Below are 18869 nucleotides of genomic sequence, written 5' to 3'. Positions count from 1 at the left end.
ACTTTTTTCATCTTCGGGGACAGTAAAAGATCACAGGGGGCTAGGTCTGGCGAATACGAGAGTCGTTGAACGACTGGCTACCCCTGAGAGGCCAAGTAGGGGTTAATAGTGAAAGCTGTGTGTACGGGAGTGTTATCATGGTGAAGGAACCATTCTTCTGATTGCCCGCCCGAGATCCAACACACTCTTGTTTCTTCTAAAGTTTCGTCAGTCTCAAAACGACGACTCTCGTTGATTTTTTGGCGGATTATTTCAACGTTTTCATCATTTTGAGACGTTGAAGGGCGCTCAGAGGAAGCATGATCTTCAGCATTCGTGCTACCACGTTAAAGCGCCCAAACCACTCGAAAACTTGTGTACGGCTTATAGCATCATTTTTGAAAGCTTGTTGAAGCATTTGGTAAGCTATTCCGTAGCCAACTTTTCAAGCAGGAAGCAAAATTTCAAGCTTACAGTTTGTTCTTTGAAATCTGCCATAATGAGTTCGCAGGCAGAAAGCAACAACACCTGTGAAAACCAACACTACAATCCGACGTTTTTAACTAAACTGACACCAATTGCACAGCTGGTTTGTGAAGATCTCTACTTGAGTCATCTACCTGGAAAACACTCTACTACATCAAGGATTGGCATCGCACCGTTAGTCTGGTTTCTTTTGGATCCCCCCTCGTATTAGACACTAATTTTAGAAATTCCATATGTGTCATCCAATTTTCTCTGGCTTTCTCCCTTTTAAATTAATTTTAATATTTTATACTTTTTATCAATTTCAAGTTCAACTAACTTTTTTTGAAGCCATTTTATGTAAAACTTATAACACAAAGAGCAACAAGCTGGATTATCCTAGTTCATAAAGGCAGCTGAAAAGGAAAATGTCCTATCCAGAAATAAGTAACTGCTGTGCTGCTGTTTTATTTAGTCAGTAAAATGCTTGTCTGGCATCAAAGCATTTAAATTATTCTTGGAAAGCTATAAAATAAATAAATAAATAAATGCAATAATTTGCTTAGTTAAATTTTACAAAGACGGTCAAGTTTACAGGTTTTACTGTATTGAAATTCAAAAAACGTGATTTTAGACAACCATCAATGTGCATGTGTAAATCATAATCAAGATACACTGCAGAGGCTTAGCAATAAATCGCCCCTCCCCTTTCCTGTAACATTTTTGGATTTCCCCTTGATATCTAGGTTTGCAAAGGGATATCGAGTTGCACAAAAGCAATCTTTTAAAACTATTTATACAACAAGGTGTATTTACTTGTAGAAATTTGAAACACCAGTATGCCAGCGTATGACAACTTGTGTTCCATTCCTTTTGTGAAGTTGAGTTACTGAGATTTCACATTAACAAAAGGCTTAAATACATGTACCCTACAGACAGAATTTTATTTAAAAAAAAAAAAAGAAAAACATGTGTTTCATCTGAAGTCAATGTAATATAATGAATTGGTTCTCAAAGAAAAAAAAGGTGCAGTTTTTTTTCCATTAAGTTATGCAGGTGTTCACGTTACTTTATCATGATTGTAGTACATTAGCTGACAAAATAATTGATAAAATTAGAAAATGTGTCTCAATTCATTTCAATGAAAATGTCTCTCAGAAGCCAGTGAGTATGTTTAAGTTCATTTTCAATACATGATTTTGCGAATTTTAATAGATTGAATACTGGGTATTGAATTATCAGAGAAAAGTATAAGCATAATTATTAATGCTTTAAAAAATATGCCTTTTCTTCTCTATTTTTTCTTGATCTAAATGGTACTGTCTGTTTTCCTTTAGCCAAGACCTAGCCCCATTTTGGCATGTGTTAGGTATGCTCTGATTTTAGCAAAATAGGGAGGGAAACTCAACTTGGAAGTAAAAGGTACAAAATTACACGTTCAGTTCTTCCAAAGTAGCATCTATAAAAATAGAGAAAGCAAGTGTGAGCAGAAAGTGCCCATCCTCAAGCTATCGCCCCTTTTTGAAATGGAATCTATCTTGAGTCGTAGTCTTTGCTTTCGAGAACAGACAGTACTGGTTTCTCTCCAAAATTCTTATAAAAATGTATATGTTGAATTTTGTACAAAAATATTTTTTTTCTTAATATCTTAAGCAATGAATATGATTAAATTCTGTATTACACATTAATAACCTAATTTAAGTTGTATTTGTAATTAATATGATCAGTAAATTTGCTTCCCATTTTTAAAATGAAATCAGGGTTCCACAAGAACTAGGGTAGCCACTGGAAATTACTACACTATAAATTGCATACTGAGGATTGAATAAAATAGTGATTGTTTCTGCAGGTTAGTTTATTCCCTGAATGCAAAGGCCGAAAAAATCGCAAATTAAGTGAAAAAATGTGTGTAAGAGTTTAAATTACTTAGAACAAGAAAATGAAGAAATGTTTTCAGAGTTTTCTCAAGGCAAAGATGAAAAATGATTTTAAAACTGAAAGCAGTAATTTCTAGATGAAGCCAACGACAAATAAAGTTACAATAATTACATTACTTAAAATCTTACAAACGACATTTATCTAAAAAAAATTAGCATGGTAATTATAAGTTGAATATAAGTTTAGTAAATTAACAACTCAAAAATTTAATATTTAGGTAATTTAAAGGATTTTAATGTTTGACATAGATTAGAATAACATACGAAACATAATACAGTGAAATCCCATTGCAACGAATACCAGTACAATGATATATCTGTTTCAACAAAACACATTTTCAGTCCCGATTAAATTGCCATTATATTATTTGAATCCCATTACAACAAAATTCTCGATACTATGAATAAAATATGCAATCCCTTTAAATTTGTTGTAAAAGGATTTCACTGTATCACTTTTTTAAGGTTTGGGATCCAATTTTTACTTGAAAGATGAAAGATCCATGTTTGCAAGAATGTCTGCCTGTTTGTTGGGTACCAGGTACAATAATCAAACTCGGTGGAAATCCTGTATGTGTGTTGTGCATGTGTATAAATATATATAGATAGATAAAGTTTGAACCCCAGTAGCAGATTTGTTTTTCTTTTCAGCAGGCTGCGATTCAGATAAAAAATAAAAAAACAGTACACAAGATAAATTGACACCATGAAATGCTTAAAAATTAGATGTTAATGCAAGTACATGCTACCTATGGATAATACCCCAGAAAATACGGTCTGAAATCTTCATTAGCTGAAATTTTAGATTTTTTTTCCAATGAAAATTTCAGTTTTTTTCTCCTAAAACTAAAAAATGGTCTGCAAACTGGCTCAAGAATCTTCGACACACGTCATACTGTTTCTGCTACTTGGGTTTTGACAATACAATTTAGAAGAAAAGAAATTTAAATATATTAGTTAATGATTAAATATGCAAAAAAAAAAAAAGAGTTTTGATTGCAAAAATTACCTCAACAATGGAACTGGAGCAGCTTTTAGAACTATTTGAAGGTAAAAGCAGAACTTTCAAATCATCATTCAAAACCAAACAATTTCCACATGACATTAAAGACAAGACAAGACGCTTATTAAAACGTGGTATGACTTCTGAATGTGAGTATGTACAATAATGGGAATGAACATCCTACAAGGAAAAAAAGACACTGCATATCAATACAAAATAAACAGACAAAAATTAATTTATCACGAAATATTCGTAAATTGATCGTTACAACAGTATTAATTTAAAAAGAAAACACTTTTATATTACTCAGTTGCGCTCACTCATAGCTTACTTGCATATAGCAAGCAGGGCCGTAGTGGCCTGATCGGTAAGACTGGATTTGTGACCCGAGGGTCCCGGGTTCGATCCTAGCCAGTCGAAGATCCAGTCTTCATTAATGGTGACTGGCGGACATTAAATATGCTAGTGGTCACAAAGCCCTTCAAGTGGAACGATACCTCTCGGGGGTGTTGGACCAGGAACTGCTCGGCTTCTGGTCTGGATCAAAAAATCAGAGTTATCTTCAGGGTTTCATCCAACTGATTAAACCGTAAATAGTGGTAGGTGTGGGAGAAAATGTACAGCAAGCATTTTGTTTGGACATAATACTTTCAACTCTCCTTATTATTATTTTTTTATCTCAGAGGAAGAAATCATAAAGAACAATTCACTCATAACAATTAAAATATTTCTTTTACTGATATTTACATTGCTGCCATATTCAGAAATAGAATAAATGACACAAAAGCTTGAAAAAAAAAAAAAAAAAAGAATGGAACAAAAAGGTAAACCATTCATTTAATACACATTATAAGTGCTTGGTCCCTATTGAAGCTTTAAAGCCTATGTAATGTTTCCATCTTGATGACTCTCAGGGATAAGTACAACATGGTTTTAACTGATATGAAACCATTCAACAAGAATTAAAATAAGTAAACAAACACAAAAAAAAGACGGACGCTCGAAAGATCTCCTTGATTTTTTTTTTTTAATTATGTTTTGGAATGGATCAGACAGTCTCCTTTTGCAGCCCAATACAAAGTAGCCTTTGAAAGATAGTTGTCAAAAGGGGGTAAAATGGAAAGAGTGTTGGTCATGTGGGTACAAGCTGTTAAATGTAAAAAGTTCATTGTTTCAAACACAGTTGGCAGACCTAGATAATACTTAAAACTGTCTGTAAAATCAAGTACTTTCTTAAAAATTTTCTGTAAAATCTGCTGTATTTCTCCTGACTCTTATATCGTGGCCAACAGCGAAAAAAGTCAAGTTGAAAGTTGGTAGAGTACCATAATGGTACCACTATGTTTTTTCAATTTCATTTGCTCTTTTTTCAATATTATTAATTGGGAGAGCCTCAAAATTGGAGACAAACATTTCTCACTCTCCAAAAAAGTAATAATACAGAAATTTATGTAAAAAATATCATAATTGTCTGCAAACTTTTAAACCTTTTCTATGACTGGCGTTCTTGTGTTTGTCTATCTAAAGTCTGGCACAGTCGAGTATATCAGCGAATGCCTGAGAAGACAGCGTTTACTGAAGATGAAAAGCATTCATATAAGCCATTTTTCAACACATAAAACTAATTTTTAAAAAAATCCAACCAAAATGCCAAAGCTGATAGTTGGTTTTACTCCATTAAATTAGTTGAATGTCTGAAGAAGAAAGGCCATACATATGTTGGAACACTAAGAAAAAATAAAATCGAGGCATCCAAGGAACTTCAGGTATATAAATCAAGAAAAATAGGAATTCTGTACATGTATTTACCAAAGAAATGACACTTGTTTCCCATGTTCTCCAAAACAAAGAAAGTCTGCCATTCTCTGTGGAAATTGACAGTTGAGGCAGTAAGAAGCAAAGGGATGTAAGTGCCAAAAATAAAATTTTGGAAACAACCAGTACAAATAGTAGGGGAATCTCTCCTCTGCTTTGGGGCAGGAGATGGTACTATTGGCTCCGGTGGGTGTAGCTATACAGTATGATTTAGAAAAAAATTTCAATGAAAACCTTCCTGGGATCTGAACTTTAAACGCATTTTATAAGAAACTTTAAAAAGTCCACTTACACCTCTTCGTTTTTCAGTCTCTTTTTTTTTTGGAAAACCCAAAATTGTATACATGCATAATTTGACAAAAAGAGGAGTTGGACAATTTGATAAGAAAAATTCATTTTTCAGTCAACAGGTCATTGTACTCAATGTTGGCCATATTCTTCAGAATATTAGATATAGGTGCAGTAAAGTTTTTTTTTTAATTTTATGAAGTCCACATGATAGTTAATTAGAAAATATTATTTTATGAACAGAATAAAAATTAAGACAATACCACCAAACAGTTAAAAAAGTAACAATTATAAATACTTAAAATCTACCATTTCTAAATCAGCAAGATCTTGAAGTCTTTGGATGGTAGGGAACAACATAATTACCATGCCCCCTCCTCGAACGCATTCTATTATCCTTGCTAGAATATTTGGAGTCACACCATTAAAATCTTCTACTATGAGAACATCAAAGGTTTGACCTAAAACTTTTGATGAATCACTGTAAAGAACAAATGAAAAATCAAACACATTGAAAATAGAACACTTACACACACAATATATATATATATATATATATATATATATATATATACACAGTGAAATCTTGTTACACAAGGAATATTGATATAATGAAATATCCATTATAACAAACAAAACGTTTGGTCTCACTTTAAAACCCATTAAGATAATGTATAAAAACTTGTTTTAACGAAACCAACTTTTTCAAAAACTCGTTACAACAAAGTATTTTTCTCAACGTCAGTTTCAATATTATATACTTAATACTGTTTCCAAAAAGCACAAAACGGCTTTCACAAGTCAAAATGTAAAAACTCCGTTTGTACTTTCGAAATAGCGCCATTCAAGGTGAAAATCCGCTCATTATGAAACAAGCTGATGTGAAGACACCAAAAACCAGTGTCTAGTCATAAGCAGACTTCAGCGTGCCAAACGTGAGGCACCCAACGAATTTGTAAGATGGTCCGCGAGATTTCAACTTTTCTTCTGGTCAGTAAAGTGACGTTTATAAATTAGAATCTTTCATAATGTTCTCTAAGAATAAACGTCTTGTAAAAGAAAACAACACTTTCTGTGAAGACGACCAATGAATCAATATATCATCAGTGTTCAATATTTTTCTGCTTGTTTTTTCTGAATAAATAATGTATTTGATTATATTTTAATTTAGATTGTTAGTATCAGTAAATGTGTTCCACATTTAATTATATTACAGTATCAATTTTAAAACTGAGTTTTATAAAAATAAAGTAAGTTTTGAGGTGATTCCGTTAAAACAAAAATATTTTATCGGTCCCTTGGTGTTCGTTGTAATAAGATTTCACTGTATGTATATAAATAAATAAATATACATATATAAATGCAATAAAATAAAAGTACAAGATAAAAACAGATGAAAAACATTTTTAAAAAACATTAATTTAAAAATGTGCAAAGCAGCAATTCATTAAGAAAAGATCATATAAGTAGTGCTGAACAAATATAAAATTAACAAAACAGTAGAAAAGTAATGTAAATATTTCCCTTTTTTTTTGAAAATGTAAGAAATTAATATAAAGCCAGATAAAAAGGCAAAAAAAAAAAAAAAAAAAAAAAAAAGGCCGCTTTGAAACTAATCTCATCTGCAGTTGAAATCTCAAAGGAACAGGCACCAGATGTACAAAGCATCAATGGCTAACTAGACCAAAGCACTAAAAATCCAAATACTGTAAAGAAGCAATACTTTTTCAAGGAAATTCACAGTAAGTTTAAAAATTGAATCAATCAAGTTTTACATTTCTACTAGAGGACCCGACAGACGTTGTTCTGTTCAAACTTTGTAAATTGAAAAAATAAAACAAATTCAATAAACTATCGAGTGTTTGAACCGTTTTGTTGAAAAAAAATAAGTAAAAAGAAAATGTTTTAAGCTGCTTGATGTCAGAATGCGCATATTTATTATAACTTGATTTATCTAATGCCCACTGAGCAGTTGTTTTATTACCTATTTTTTCTCCTGTACTTGATGGTTTGTTCCTTCAGCCATACTCAAAGGATAAAAAGCATCCTCAGATATTAAGTGTAAAAAACAAAATACTCATCTAGAACAAATGGAAAATCCTGCTGCAACATCCCTTATATGAAGAGAATAAAACAATTGAAAGGATAAAAAAATGATAAAGGTAAAAACAGTTCTCTCAATAAGCGAAAATCCTCCCCCCCCCCCCCCCCCCCGATGTAAAATAAACACATTCTTCAACTAAAATGACTAAAAACTCTTTAAAAACGAAAAACAATTCTTTGCATGAACACGTGCAAGTCGCGAATGAAAAACAGTTCTCTCGCGACTTTCGGTTGCATTGGTGAGCTTTTTGCACTGATGAAGAAGCTCCATTGTAGCCTTAAAATAGCTATTTGCTGTATTTTTGTCAAAATTTGTGCTTGATTTACGTTGGTTTTTCATTTTAATCAATTCTTTGCAATTTGAAATGTTTCACCAAATGAACAAAAATACAATAAATTACATAATTACATTAACAGTAGCTTTAAAATGCAAACAAATTATCAAGCAACCCTGTTGTTTATAGCCAAAGTCGCTAAGCCACCACGTTACTGTAATCCAGTCGATCAGTGAGCGAAGCCAACTCCTCCTAACTTCATATATTGCCTAATTTGTTCTTTCCACCAAAGATAAAGATCTTCCACTGCACTGATCTTTTGTGTACAGAACAACCTTGTTGTAATTTATCTGGAGGAAAATAAAATTTGTTTGTCTTTAAATTCCATCATATCTTTTCCGTGAATAACGTACTGATTAGTTTGATAATCCTTAAAGTATTCTCGACTTTGGTGCCAAAACTCAGATGGATTTCAGCCGAGAAACAAATGGTGCTAGGTACTGTACTTCCTGATCATTTATTTAGGAAAACCAAAAGTACGATCCGGTCAAATGGTTCAACTACGAGGACAGAACACAAGTTTTGCGTGAACCTTCCAGTACTTTACTTTAAAATATATTGCGGGACCTAAAATCGTTGCTTTCAAGAAATGAAGGCTACACTCTCTCTATGTTTTATCTATTCTCAATTGACATATCACAGCAGGAAATTTCATTACAAAAAGCAGAGCTGGCTTTTTTATTGCCCTTTGGCAACGGGTTAAACATTTATTTCAGTTCTCGCTTAACAATAGGTTAAAATAAATATTAATCATTTGGGAGAAATAACCACCCAATGTTTAAATTAATTAACAAAAACGTTTCCGATTCGATCCATCGCGCTTCGAAACTATGCTTGCCACAACTTGATAACAGACAAAAAATTTGATCAAAATTGGTCCAGCCGTTTAAAAGCCTTATGGTGAAAAACGTCCGCACAGAAGATTTTTAGATATTTAGATCATGTTTTCATTACAGTTCTAGGATAGCAGTCCCAGCTCAAAAATAAGTACTAAAACATTGCACCAACAATGATGATATAATCAAGTGACACACTGATAACCTAAAGTTGATTCAACTAAGTTGCCTCATGTGAAGGAGGCCTCATATGTGTTGGGGAAAATGGACAGACAATATTTAAAAAAGGGCAAGGTGTGACAGTGGACTGAAGTAAAATTTTCTGAAGACAGTGGGAAATTTTCCGAAACTAAGAGGAAGCTTGACCCTTCTCACCCCTCCTCCCTCGTTAAAACTCTACGAATATTATAATTAAAATCATTGGAAAAAAGAATTTTTAAGTTTTTTTTAAAATAATTTTTCAGTTTTAGAAAATGTGTTGTCACCCGAAAATTTTCAAAAGCAGAAAACCAAAATTTTCGGAAATTTTGGATTACAAAAACGCTTGAAATGAGCAAATACAATTTTACAATTTCTACACAATTCTAATTTATCGGCTGCCAAACTTTGCTCATGTTATTATTTTTCAACTTACAGTCAAACATCCATTGCGTTACAGATTGAATTATAGCTGATCTGTTAGTTGCCCCAATATGAAACTTGGGACAAATAAAGAACATTAGAGTGTGCACAACATATATGTTTTTCAGATTTTTAAAATACAGTGTAATTTTGATTACACGATATCCGATTTCTTCAATTCAATGACATATTTCACTGACCTGGATTTGACTGCATTGAATGTCTATGCTCCTGGCTTTAACGATAAAAATTTTCCTGGTCCCTGACAATCGTTAAATCTGGGTTATACAGTAATAGCTTTCAGAAATATTCTAGGTCAAAGGTCATTTTGAATGACCTTCAAAATTTAAAAATTACACTTCTGTATCATGTAATAAATCATTTTAAAGCGTTTGTCAAAATCTTTAAAATGATATCAAATTTTTGTGTGTAGTGCAATTAGAAAAGAAGTTACATGCATTCAATCAATAGCTACTCGGTCTACCAAATTACGATTTTTTGTGATAACCTCCAATCAAAAAATATTTGTATTAAAAAACTAAAAACTTGGGTTTTTACTTTCATGACCAAATACTATCTATATAAAATTTTAGAAAAATCGGAAGGGGTCAGTTTGAAAACCTTACTTTTTTGATCCATTTGATTGTAATGACCCTTAAGGTTTTTGAAGAGAGACTACATGTATTTCTGCCTAGGTAAGATTTGGGTTCAAATCACAGAGCAATGGTAGAACCAGAGTGCAAAATATAACTAGTTTTGAGCTGTTAGGATAAAAGTGTTTCGATCACTACTGTTTGGTGAGCAAGCCAGGGATGCCCACAGAGTTTGAATAATTTGTAGCCTTGTGAAAGAGCACAGTTGCAAATTGCAGTTTTTAAATCATTGTCCATTGTAAAAGTAACTTGCATAAATTACTGCTGAGAATTTTATTCATATTTAAAATTAGAACAAAATATACTAGAGGAAATGTGTACATTAAGAAATGTGAAAAAGCACAATATATTTACCATTTCCTTTTTTTTTTATCTTACATTTATTTTGAGGGGTGGGGGGGGGGGGGTTCGTGAGATCATTAAAAACCTCCTCTTCAAATACACCAATGTCTAATAACTTTTGATCTTCCTACGAGAATTGGGAGGGAGGCGCAAAACATCTGGCGTGGTAAGCTTCCTTTCTCTAGGTTTCCCTACAAAGGATTTGTGCAACGCTGGAAGTGCTGAGTGACCAGGATCCTCTTTTGCGCTTTATTAAAACCATTTTGGCCCTCTTACACCAATAGGGATCAGGCTTTAAGCTGAGTTCTATAGCATAACAGGTAAAATTGAGGAAAATGTTTAGCAAAATACTGAGACGTTACAAGTTCTCATCTTTCAAAAGGCCTTAGTCTGCTTCATCCCCAGTTGAAAATTCAATTCAAATTTCCTTTATGATATCTTTAAAAAAATACATACAATAGCTTTATTATTATTATTATTATTACAGTCGAGCCTCCATATATCGAACTTCCACATATCAAAATTTTCTATATATCGAAATCCCAGCAAATTTCAATGTTCATTACATAGAAAAACTTTCTATATATCGAAAAAATCTCTATATATCGAAAAAAATTTCAAGACATTCGTAGATTCTTTTTTCAATTTTAGACTTTGTCTCATGAAAAATTAAGGTTAGGGAAGAAAATTATGTTTACTAAAGGTTGTTAAGAAACTCATAAGAAATATGGGTTTGAGGGGTGTGTAGATAGGTCGTTCTTAAATTCCCTCAAGCTTATTGCAAATCTTAGTTATAACCAGTAACACTAAAATCAGTTTCAAGTTATCCTTTTTGTCTGTTGATTATCATTCCTAGTCTTTTTAGCTTCACTAAAAATCATTCTAGTTAAATAGATTGATTTTTTACTTTTCTCTCTATTACATTGTCAAAACAAAAATCCCCTCATGTTGAGAATCAAGTTGAACTGCCGAAAAATGAAGATACATGAAGGCTCAAAAATGTAATTTCTGTTAATTTTTCAGTTATTAACTTTCGTTTAATCCGATGCTCGTATAAATTAGAAATTGGGTTTCATGCACGAAAATTAGCTTTAATTTTAATTTTTAAGAGATTTTTTATGATAAGATTGTTTCTATACATCGAAATTTCTATATATCGAATTTTTTTCCGGCAATTTGCCACTTCGATATATGGAAGTCCGACTGTATTATTATTATTTTAATGTAAAACAAAAAATCTTGGATTATATGCTTACCATTAAGGAAACACATGTTTGGTTTTTAAAACATTGCAAGTCCCCTAATCCCAATAATGCATTTTTTGGTGGGACATGACACAATGCCTATTAAGACTAGATATTGTTAAACTTGGCAGTAATCTTAACTAAAATTTTAAAAAGATTAAGTTGACTGTTGTCATGCTTGCTTCCTCTCTCGAATTACACATTTTCTTTTTTTAAAGAGTTAAATATTTTTATTTTAGCTAAAAAACAAAAATACTTTGGATTATTAACTTAATTGAGAAAGTATTTTTGCATGCCAAAATGCGCCAGTAGCAGAAACCTTGATAGGGATGCTCATAATGAAATATTACTTGTAGGCTTAAAAATTGGAAAGTAATTTGCAAATGCTTGAAAAAGTTCAAATAGTTCAAAAAAGTTTTTTTCCTCTTTCATTTGTGGGGGGAAATGAATGCATAGGATTTTTGGGAGGGGGTTTTAACCCCAAAACCCCTCCCGTAGCTGCGCCACTGCTACTGGTTAGAAGAATCTTTTTCTACTATTTAAATACCAGGCTAGTTTTGAAATTAACAAAAATTAATGGTTTCGGCGTAGCTGTTACAGAAATATAGCAAGAAAAATGTCATATCTGATGCTAAATCCTGACGGATTTAAAAACATTAACTTACCTGTAATGACAGAAAGAAATGTTTGCAGATACCAAAAAAATATCCAGCACATCTTCTTCGCAAAATGTATCACATCCAGCATATTTTTTCCTTAAAAAACGTGCTTTTTTTTCAAGGTAACTAAAAAAAATAATCACAATTATTTATTGATAGTTAAAGTGAAATATTAAATAATTAAGGTCTAACTGTTGTCTATTTCTCTTTATGTGTTTTAACTCAAAGAATCTGATTTTAAATGTGCTCCAAATAAATAGCAATTAGTGCTATTGATTTAGTACTAAGGAGATCTGTCTAGGGCAAATTTACTACCTTTTTATTTACAGGGATTTGAAAAAGCCTGGCTGTTTTTCTTGTTTTTTTTTCAACCCGATTTTAATTTTGAAACATAGATCATATGTACACAACACACATTAGTGTGCTTTCAAGCAATACAATTTCACCAGCTCTTTAGTGGTAAAATTTAGTGGAACTGATGTGATATACCCCACCCTTGGCGACTTTTTCCTGTTGGCGCGAAGAAAGCGTCGCCAAGAAAACGATGTATGACGACATATGTCATACATCGTTCTTAGCGATGCTTTTTTAGCGCCAACAGGAAAAAATCAGATAAAAAAACATGATCAAAGCACTTCAGAACACAATATATATAAAAACAACATAAAAGCACAACAAAAAACATCATGAATATATGCTTCAAAAATGTACAGGGCCGGGGTTTTTTGTAAACATATTAAAATACAATGAAATAAATTATTGTATTAATTACAAGTTGAAATTAATGCATTAATTTTTTTTTCATCATTTCTCCGGGATACGAGCCCTTGGTCTCATAGTACTTTCGTAATGAGACCTCGGCTCGCCGGCCCTGCCTCGGTCTCATTACGAAAGTACTATGAGACCTCTGCCTCGCCAGTTATCCCTCCGACTGTTAATATACATTACAGTCGGAGTATGGTCACAGTTATGTATATTTTCATGGAGACACCCAAGGGTGGCTCCTTCCGTTCAGTGTACAATAATGACACAGTTTTAAGTGTGAAATATGCACCATTATTGTGCAGATTTATTAATACAATTCAGCATTTTTAAGAGTACAACCGAAAGAACTTTCAATTGTTAACATAAAATTCAGTACCTAAAGGAGGCACGTTAATAGAATGTCTAAATAATTCGTGGCATCGATAAGAATTAACTTTTAGAACAAAATAACCGTATTATTTCTGTAAAATTAATTTACATACAGTAAAAATAAAGTTAAAAACTACAAGAACCCCTCAAGGATTTGTAAAAACAAAGAATTTTGGAAGTGAGAGGGTTTTTTTTTTGAATTCTAAAATAAAGAACTTACCTTTTTATATGGTATAAATATTCACACTCAGTCTAAAACAATACATCATATGACAATGGCACGTTACAGATACACACCACGTTGGAGTTAACTTTTAATTAACCTTCAAGTTTGAAGAAACTGGCATTTTCTAATGTTTTTGCTTCAAAACACAACTACTGAATTTAAACTAACACAAAATAAGCATTCCTGTAAGGTATATTGCACGAAACAACACCACGTATCTCTCCTGCGTGAAACCCAAACAACCCAAGTAAACAAGTTTGAACAGATCTGTAAGATTGCCTTCGGGTTGCTAAACACAGGTTAGTTTGGCCAGGGATGCCATGCATAAAAAATTATCGCCTCATTGGCGAGAAAAATATTTTAATTTTGTGCAAAAAAATCGAATGTCACCAAATGGGGGGGTATATCACATCTGTACCAATTTAGTTTTGGCCGGTTTTAACCAGTGGCATGGCCAAAACAACAGTCATAAGTTAGTAACACAGGGGACTTGTTATGTAGTTTCCAGGGTTTCCGCTACGGTCACATTTTTCGCAAAATGCGAAAAGACTTTCTGGATTGCGAAAATGAAGCAAGGTGCTTTCGCTTTTTTGCTCAAGCGTTTTTCTAAACATTACATGCAAAAAAAAAAAGAGGGGAGAGTGTCGGACAGAGAAGATATTCAACAACGGCTGTATGGGAGGAAGAATAAAGAGGGGGGGGGGGGTTACCAACGGAGCTGATAAGAACCCAGGGAGGAAAGTAAGAACCGTAAAAGCTTTTTCTCCCTTCTTGGGAGAGGCGAGGCGCAGGAGGGGGGGGGGGAGGGGAGAGGTTGGGGTTCGGGGCAGGAAAGATTAAATGTAAGCGTTCGATTGGTTGACCTTCGAACTCTTGCTGGACTAGGTCATTTTCATTCAATTAGAGGAGCACGTGCGCACGTGCGGTTGTCTGAATTTTTTTGCAACTTAGCTTTTTTAGGAATAAGGTTGATTCCAACTTATCTTAATGTCCAAATGGATAAATATTTGCTGAACAAAAGAAAGGATAATTCTTCATCAAGTATTGAAGGTACTATTAGCAAAAAATGTAAAACTGCAAATCCACCAACAAAAACTCTTGTTGATAAGTGGTGCGCTTTGTACAAATGGTTAGAGGTGGATTGGAAAAACAATGTGCCCTACTTCAAGTGCAAGCTGTGTGTTTCAGCGAAACAGTCGAATATTCTTTCCAATGAAAAAACAGGTATGTTTAATTACTTGAAATGTATTTACCTTAAGTTACATTGATATTAAACTGCTACTTGGTTGTTTTTTGTTTCGTTAGACATAGCGACCTCGCCATATTATATTTAATTTTCGCTATTACGATTCTAGTTAATTGTTGTTTAAGAATTGAATTAATATTAGAAAAAAATATTTTAGCAGCCTTAGAACAGTATTTTGATTAATGATCCTTAGATCCCGCGCTATCAACTATTCGGCGTTGCCCGCACTTTTTGCATCTGCATTTATACTCTGATCGACTTTATTAACTTCAAATAAGAAAAAAGGCTTTCGAATGTTTCAGCATTTATTTTTTTAGTGCAGTTAAAATAAATTAGGAAAATATCAACTTTTAGAATGGCCATTTTACATCCCCTCCGGGAAAATTTTTCAGCAAATTCGCGCTCCACGTGCAAAGTGACCGCGCAACTTCGAACCTTTTTTTTTACTGAATTTTTGAACTATACTAGTGTTTATGCAGTATTTACAAAGGAAACTTCAAAATTCAAGTTTTTCAAAAAAAAAAGGTTCACTTCTTCCGAATTGCTAAATTTTAATTTTTTTTTTTATCATGCCACAATTGATTGAAATTGAAGCAATCTTTTCGTATCTGCTCTGCTCTCGGTTTACGGTATTTCTTATGATTTTTATCAGTAGTTCATAATATAAGGTATATTGAGAAAATATTTTGTACTATTTTTCAAAAATTTTTGTTATTGTTCAGATCGGCATGTTGTGTATTACTTTACCGTAAGACAGCGACTCTCAAGCGGTGAACCGGCACCGGTCCCGCAGGATAATGTCACTGGTCCTTGGACGTTTTTAGTTTTAATCTAAAAAAAACTTTCTTATTCTAAAAGTAATCAATAATAAAAGTAATTGTCTACGAGTTAGAGTCTGTTTTAGGGGCGTAGAAGGTGTAGTAACAAAAAAACAAAAATCGGTCCGCGCGGTTTTTTTCGTAATATTTTACTGATCCGGAGATCGAAAAAAAAATGAGCAACGCTGCTCTAAGATAGCACAATCTGCGTGACTTCATATGATGGTGCCCTATCTGCAGAATTTCTTGTTGATCTATTGCAAGCCTTGTTAAATTTTTAATTGTATTAAAATTACATTTATTTTGAAAATAGTTAAATAGTTGTCATTAAGTAAAAAGAGAAACATAACTTAAGTATATACTTTGAAGGATATTTCAAATTTATGCTTTATTGGGGAATTTAAAAAAAAAATGAATAGTTGATCCAACAGACTAGCAAAATTTCACTGATCACTTCCTGGTTTTAAAACCAAAAACACTATCGCTCTTAGGAAGATGGGCAAAGCTGCTTCTGAGCAAAAATAAAACATTTTCTTTCTTTCCCAGTTGAAAGTTTCAAGAGTAATTTTCTTCATTTTATCGTTTAGGTTGCCTGATTACTAAGGTGGATACTTTAAAGAAGCATGAGGTCAGTGTTGAACACAAACGTGCAGTTCAAAACATGTGTTTGGCACAGAGCAAAGCTTGGGAGAAATCTGTGACACAATCGTTTTCAAAATCGGAAGAGTCAGTTGTAGCAGCTATAAAAATAGTTTATCTTCAAGCCAAGGAGCATATGGCAGCCAGAAAATTTGGCTCAATCAAAAATCTTTGCATAGATTTAGGCTGCTCCAGTCTTACAGGTTTGAATGTAGGTAATAAAACATATGAAAGCTATGACAGCATTCGTGATATGGAATTGGCCCTAGCAGTGACCATCCGTGAAAAAATTATAGGTAAAGTCAATGATGCGAGGTGGTTCTCTGTCATTATTGATGAATGCACAGATGTTTCTGTAGATCAAAGTCTAATAATTTATGTTAGGACTCTTCAACAAGGAAAAGTGTTCACTCACTATTTATGTTTAGTTGAAATGCAAGGTGCAACAGCTGAAGACATTTTTTCTTCAGTTGTGAAAGCATTGGAGGCAATGGATATCGACATTTCTAAGTGTTCATCTTTGGATACTGATGGGCCATCAGTAATGACAGGTGTCAGGGCAGGGGTGGCTATGCTTTTTTAAAAAAAAATCCCCACTTAATTTCTGTGCACTGTGTTGCACATAGACTAAACTTGGCTGTTAGCCAAGCAGCAGCAGAAATAGCATATCTAGTCAAGTACCAGGATATTCTAAAGCGAATCCATGCGTATTTTGAATGCTCTCCTGCGAATACTACACGCCTGAAAAATGCTCAGGAGAGTCTCGATCAAACTCCAAAAAAATTTCTTAAACTATCAGCAACTCGCTGGTTATCCTTAGGAAATGCTGTTGCAGCTCTGGACTGCAACTGGCAAGCTCTTGTGTGTGTTTTGCTAGAAGACAAACGACCAGTTGCACAAGGATTGCTTAAAAATATTACTTCGTATTTGTCTTTAGCAACCACTGCAATCATGAGTGATGTCATGTTTGTAATGAACAAATTATGTACAACGTTTCAAAATGCCAATTTGGATTTTGAAAATGTTCAAATTAGTGTTGATGCTAGCATTGCTAACTTAAAGGAAATGACAAATGGAACGGGTACCCATTTTATGAGCTTTATGGATGCTGCCCCAAAAGAAGCTAGTGAACATTTTGAGTTTCAAGGCCATGTAATTTTAGATGGACAGAAACAAAGGGAGAAATTTAGAAATGTGATGACAACCCTTTTAAATTCTACAATTAATAATGTAATTGATAGGCTGGGAGATTTACATAATATTAAGATGTTCAATATCTTTTTGCCCAGCAATATACCCCAGGATTCTTCCAAATTAAACGAATATGGTCAGAAAGAAATTAAATGCATATATAAGTTATTGTCGAGTAGTTCTGCTTTAAAAGATGTAACAGAAATTGATATGTTATGTGAATGGGGATTATTCAAACATATCTTACAGCAGAGATGCAGAAATTTGACATTCAAGGAATTGCTTGCATTTCTGCATGTAAATGATATGTCTGAAGAATTCCCATTAATGTTCACGTTAATTGAATACTGTGCAACATTTCCAATGCATTGGAAATGTTGCACAGTTGATTGTGAAAGAGGATTTAGTTCCTTAAATTTAATAAAAAATGATATAAGGAACAGGTTAACAATTCACAATATTAACCATCTGTTAATGATAAATCTTGAAGGCCCTGCAAATGGTTTTAACTTCAATGAGGCATTTGCAAAATGGGCCAACATGAAAGAACGAAGAATTCTGCAGTGTAAGCCAAATTCATTCGTAAAATAAACAAGCTTTAATTTATCTTTTACAGTTTTATGTTGTTCCTTGTAAACTACTACATAAAAATTATCCTCCGAAAAATATTATGATGGCTAAGATTCTTTTAATACAATGAAGTTTAACATTACTTAGTCTGATGAACGGGCATTATGTCCCACCATTGTGCTCTTCTAATGGTACGTATTGTTCTTTTTATTATTTTAAATTTCATTTTTTGTGCTAAATTTGAAAAGTTGTTTTGCTAAATATGAAATTTTAAACTGAAGACGAAATATATAAGGTTTCTTAAGTCATTTAAGAAGATATTGCGCATATTCTTTAATTTTATAGAATTTAGCATTTTGCTAAAACTTTTTCCCCCATTTTCGCTTTTTTGCTAAAGAACTTTCAAACTCAGCTTAAACCCTGGTAGTTTCGTTTAAAAACAAAAAATATTAAAACTTAAGGAACTTACAGGATTGATGTAATCTACAAATATACATTATACAGTAGAGTCTCAACAATCCGAGTCTCGAAAGTTTGAGGTTCCGCTTAATTCGAGGTGCTTACTTCATATTTTCATTTACATTTTTTAGATAGAAAAAAATGATTTTCATAAAAATCTGAAAGTATTTTTTTTCTGCCATTACACTTATTAACTAGATACAGTAATTAATAAAAAAGGCATTGAGAGGTTGTTGTCAACAGCACTCCTAAAGTGGCATATTATACGTGTAGTCATAGACTGCACAATATGAATTACGAAATGCC

At 32.9% G+C, this 18869-nt stretch overlaps 2 protein-coding genes across 2 annotated transcripts in view; one reads left to right on the top strand and one right to left on the bottom strand.

The window, feature by feature from the left end:
• Positions 1-16847, bottom strand: part of LOC129228652 (RNA cytidine acetyltransferase-like) — a 39481-nt gene extending 22634 nt beyond the window's left edge. The window contains exons 1-3 of the mRNA XM_054863336.1: positions 16759-16847; positions 5797-5968; positions 3391-3564 (exon numbers count right to left, since the gene is read on the bottom strand). Coding sequence (XP_054719311.1) covers positions 3391-3564; positions 5797-5968; positions 16759-16847 — 435 coding nt within the window. The remainder of the gene's footprint in view (positions 1-3390; positions 3565-5796; positions 5969-16758) is intronic.
• Positions 16848-16873: 26 nt separating this feature from the next.
• LOC129228651 (uncharacterized) lies at positions 16874-18125 on the top strand. The gene is made up of 2 exons (XM_054863335.1): positions 16874-16884; positions 16970-18125. The coding sequence occupies exons 1-2, from the start codon at positions 16874-16876 to the stop codon at positions 18123-18125; spliced, it is 1167 nt and encodes a 388-aa protein (XP_054719310.1).
• The last annotated feature ends 744 nt before the right edge of the window (positions 18126-18869 follow it).

Source organism: Uloborus diversus, chromosome 8, assembly GCF_026930045.1.
Source record: "Uloborus diversus isolate 005 chromosome 8, Udiv.v.3.1, whole genome shotgun sequence".
Taxonomy (NCBI): domain Eukaryota; kingdom Metazoa; phylum Arthropoda; class Arachnida; order Araneae; family Uloboridae; genus Uloborus; species Uloborus diversus.
The sequence above is the reverse complement of the archived record's forward strand: the minus strand, read 5'-3'. Positions and strand labels throughout refer to the sequence as shown.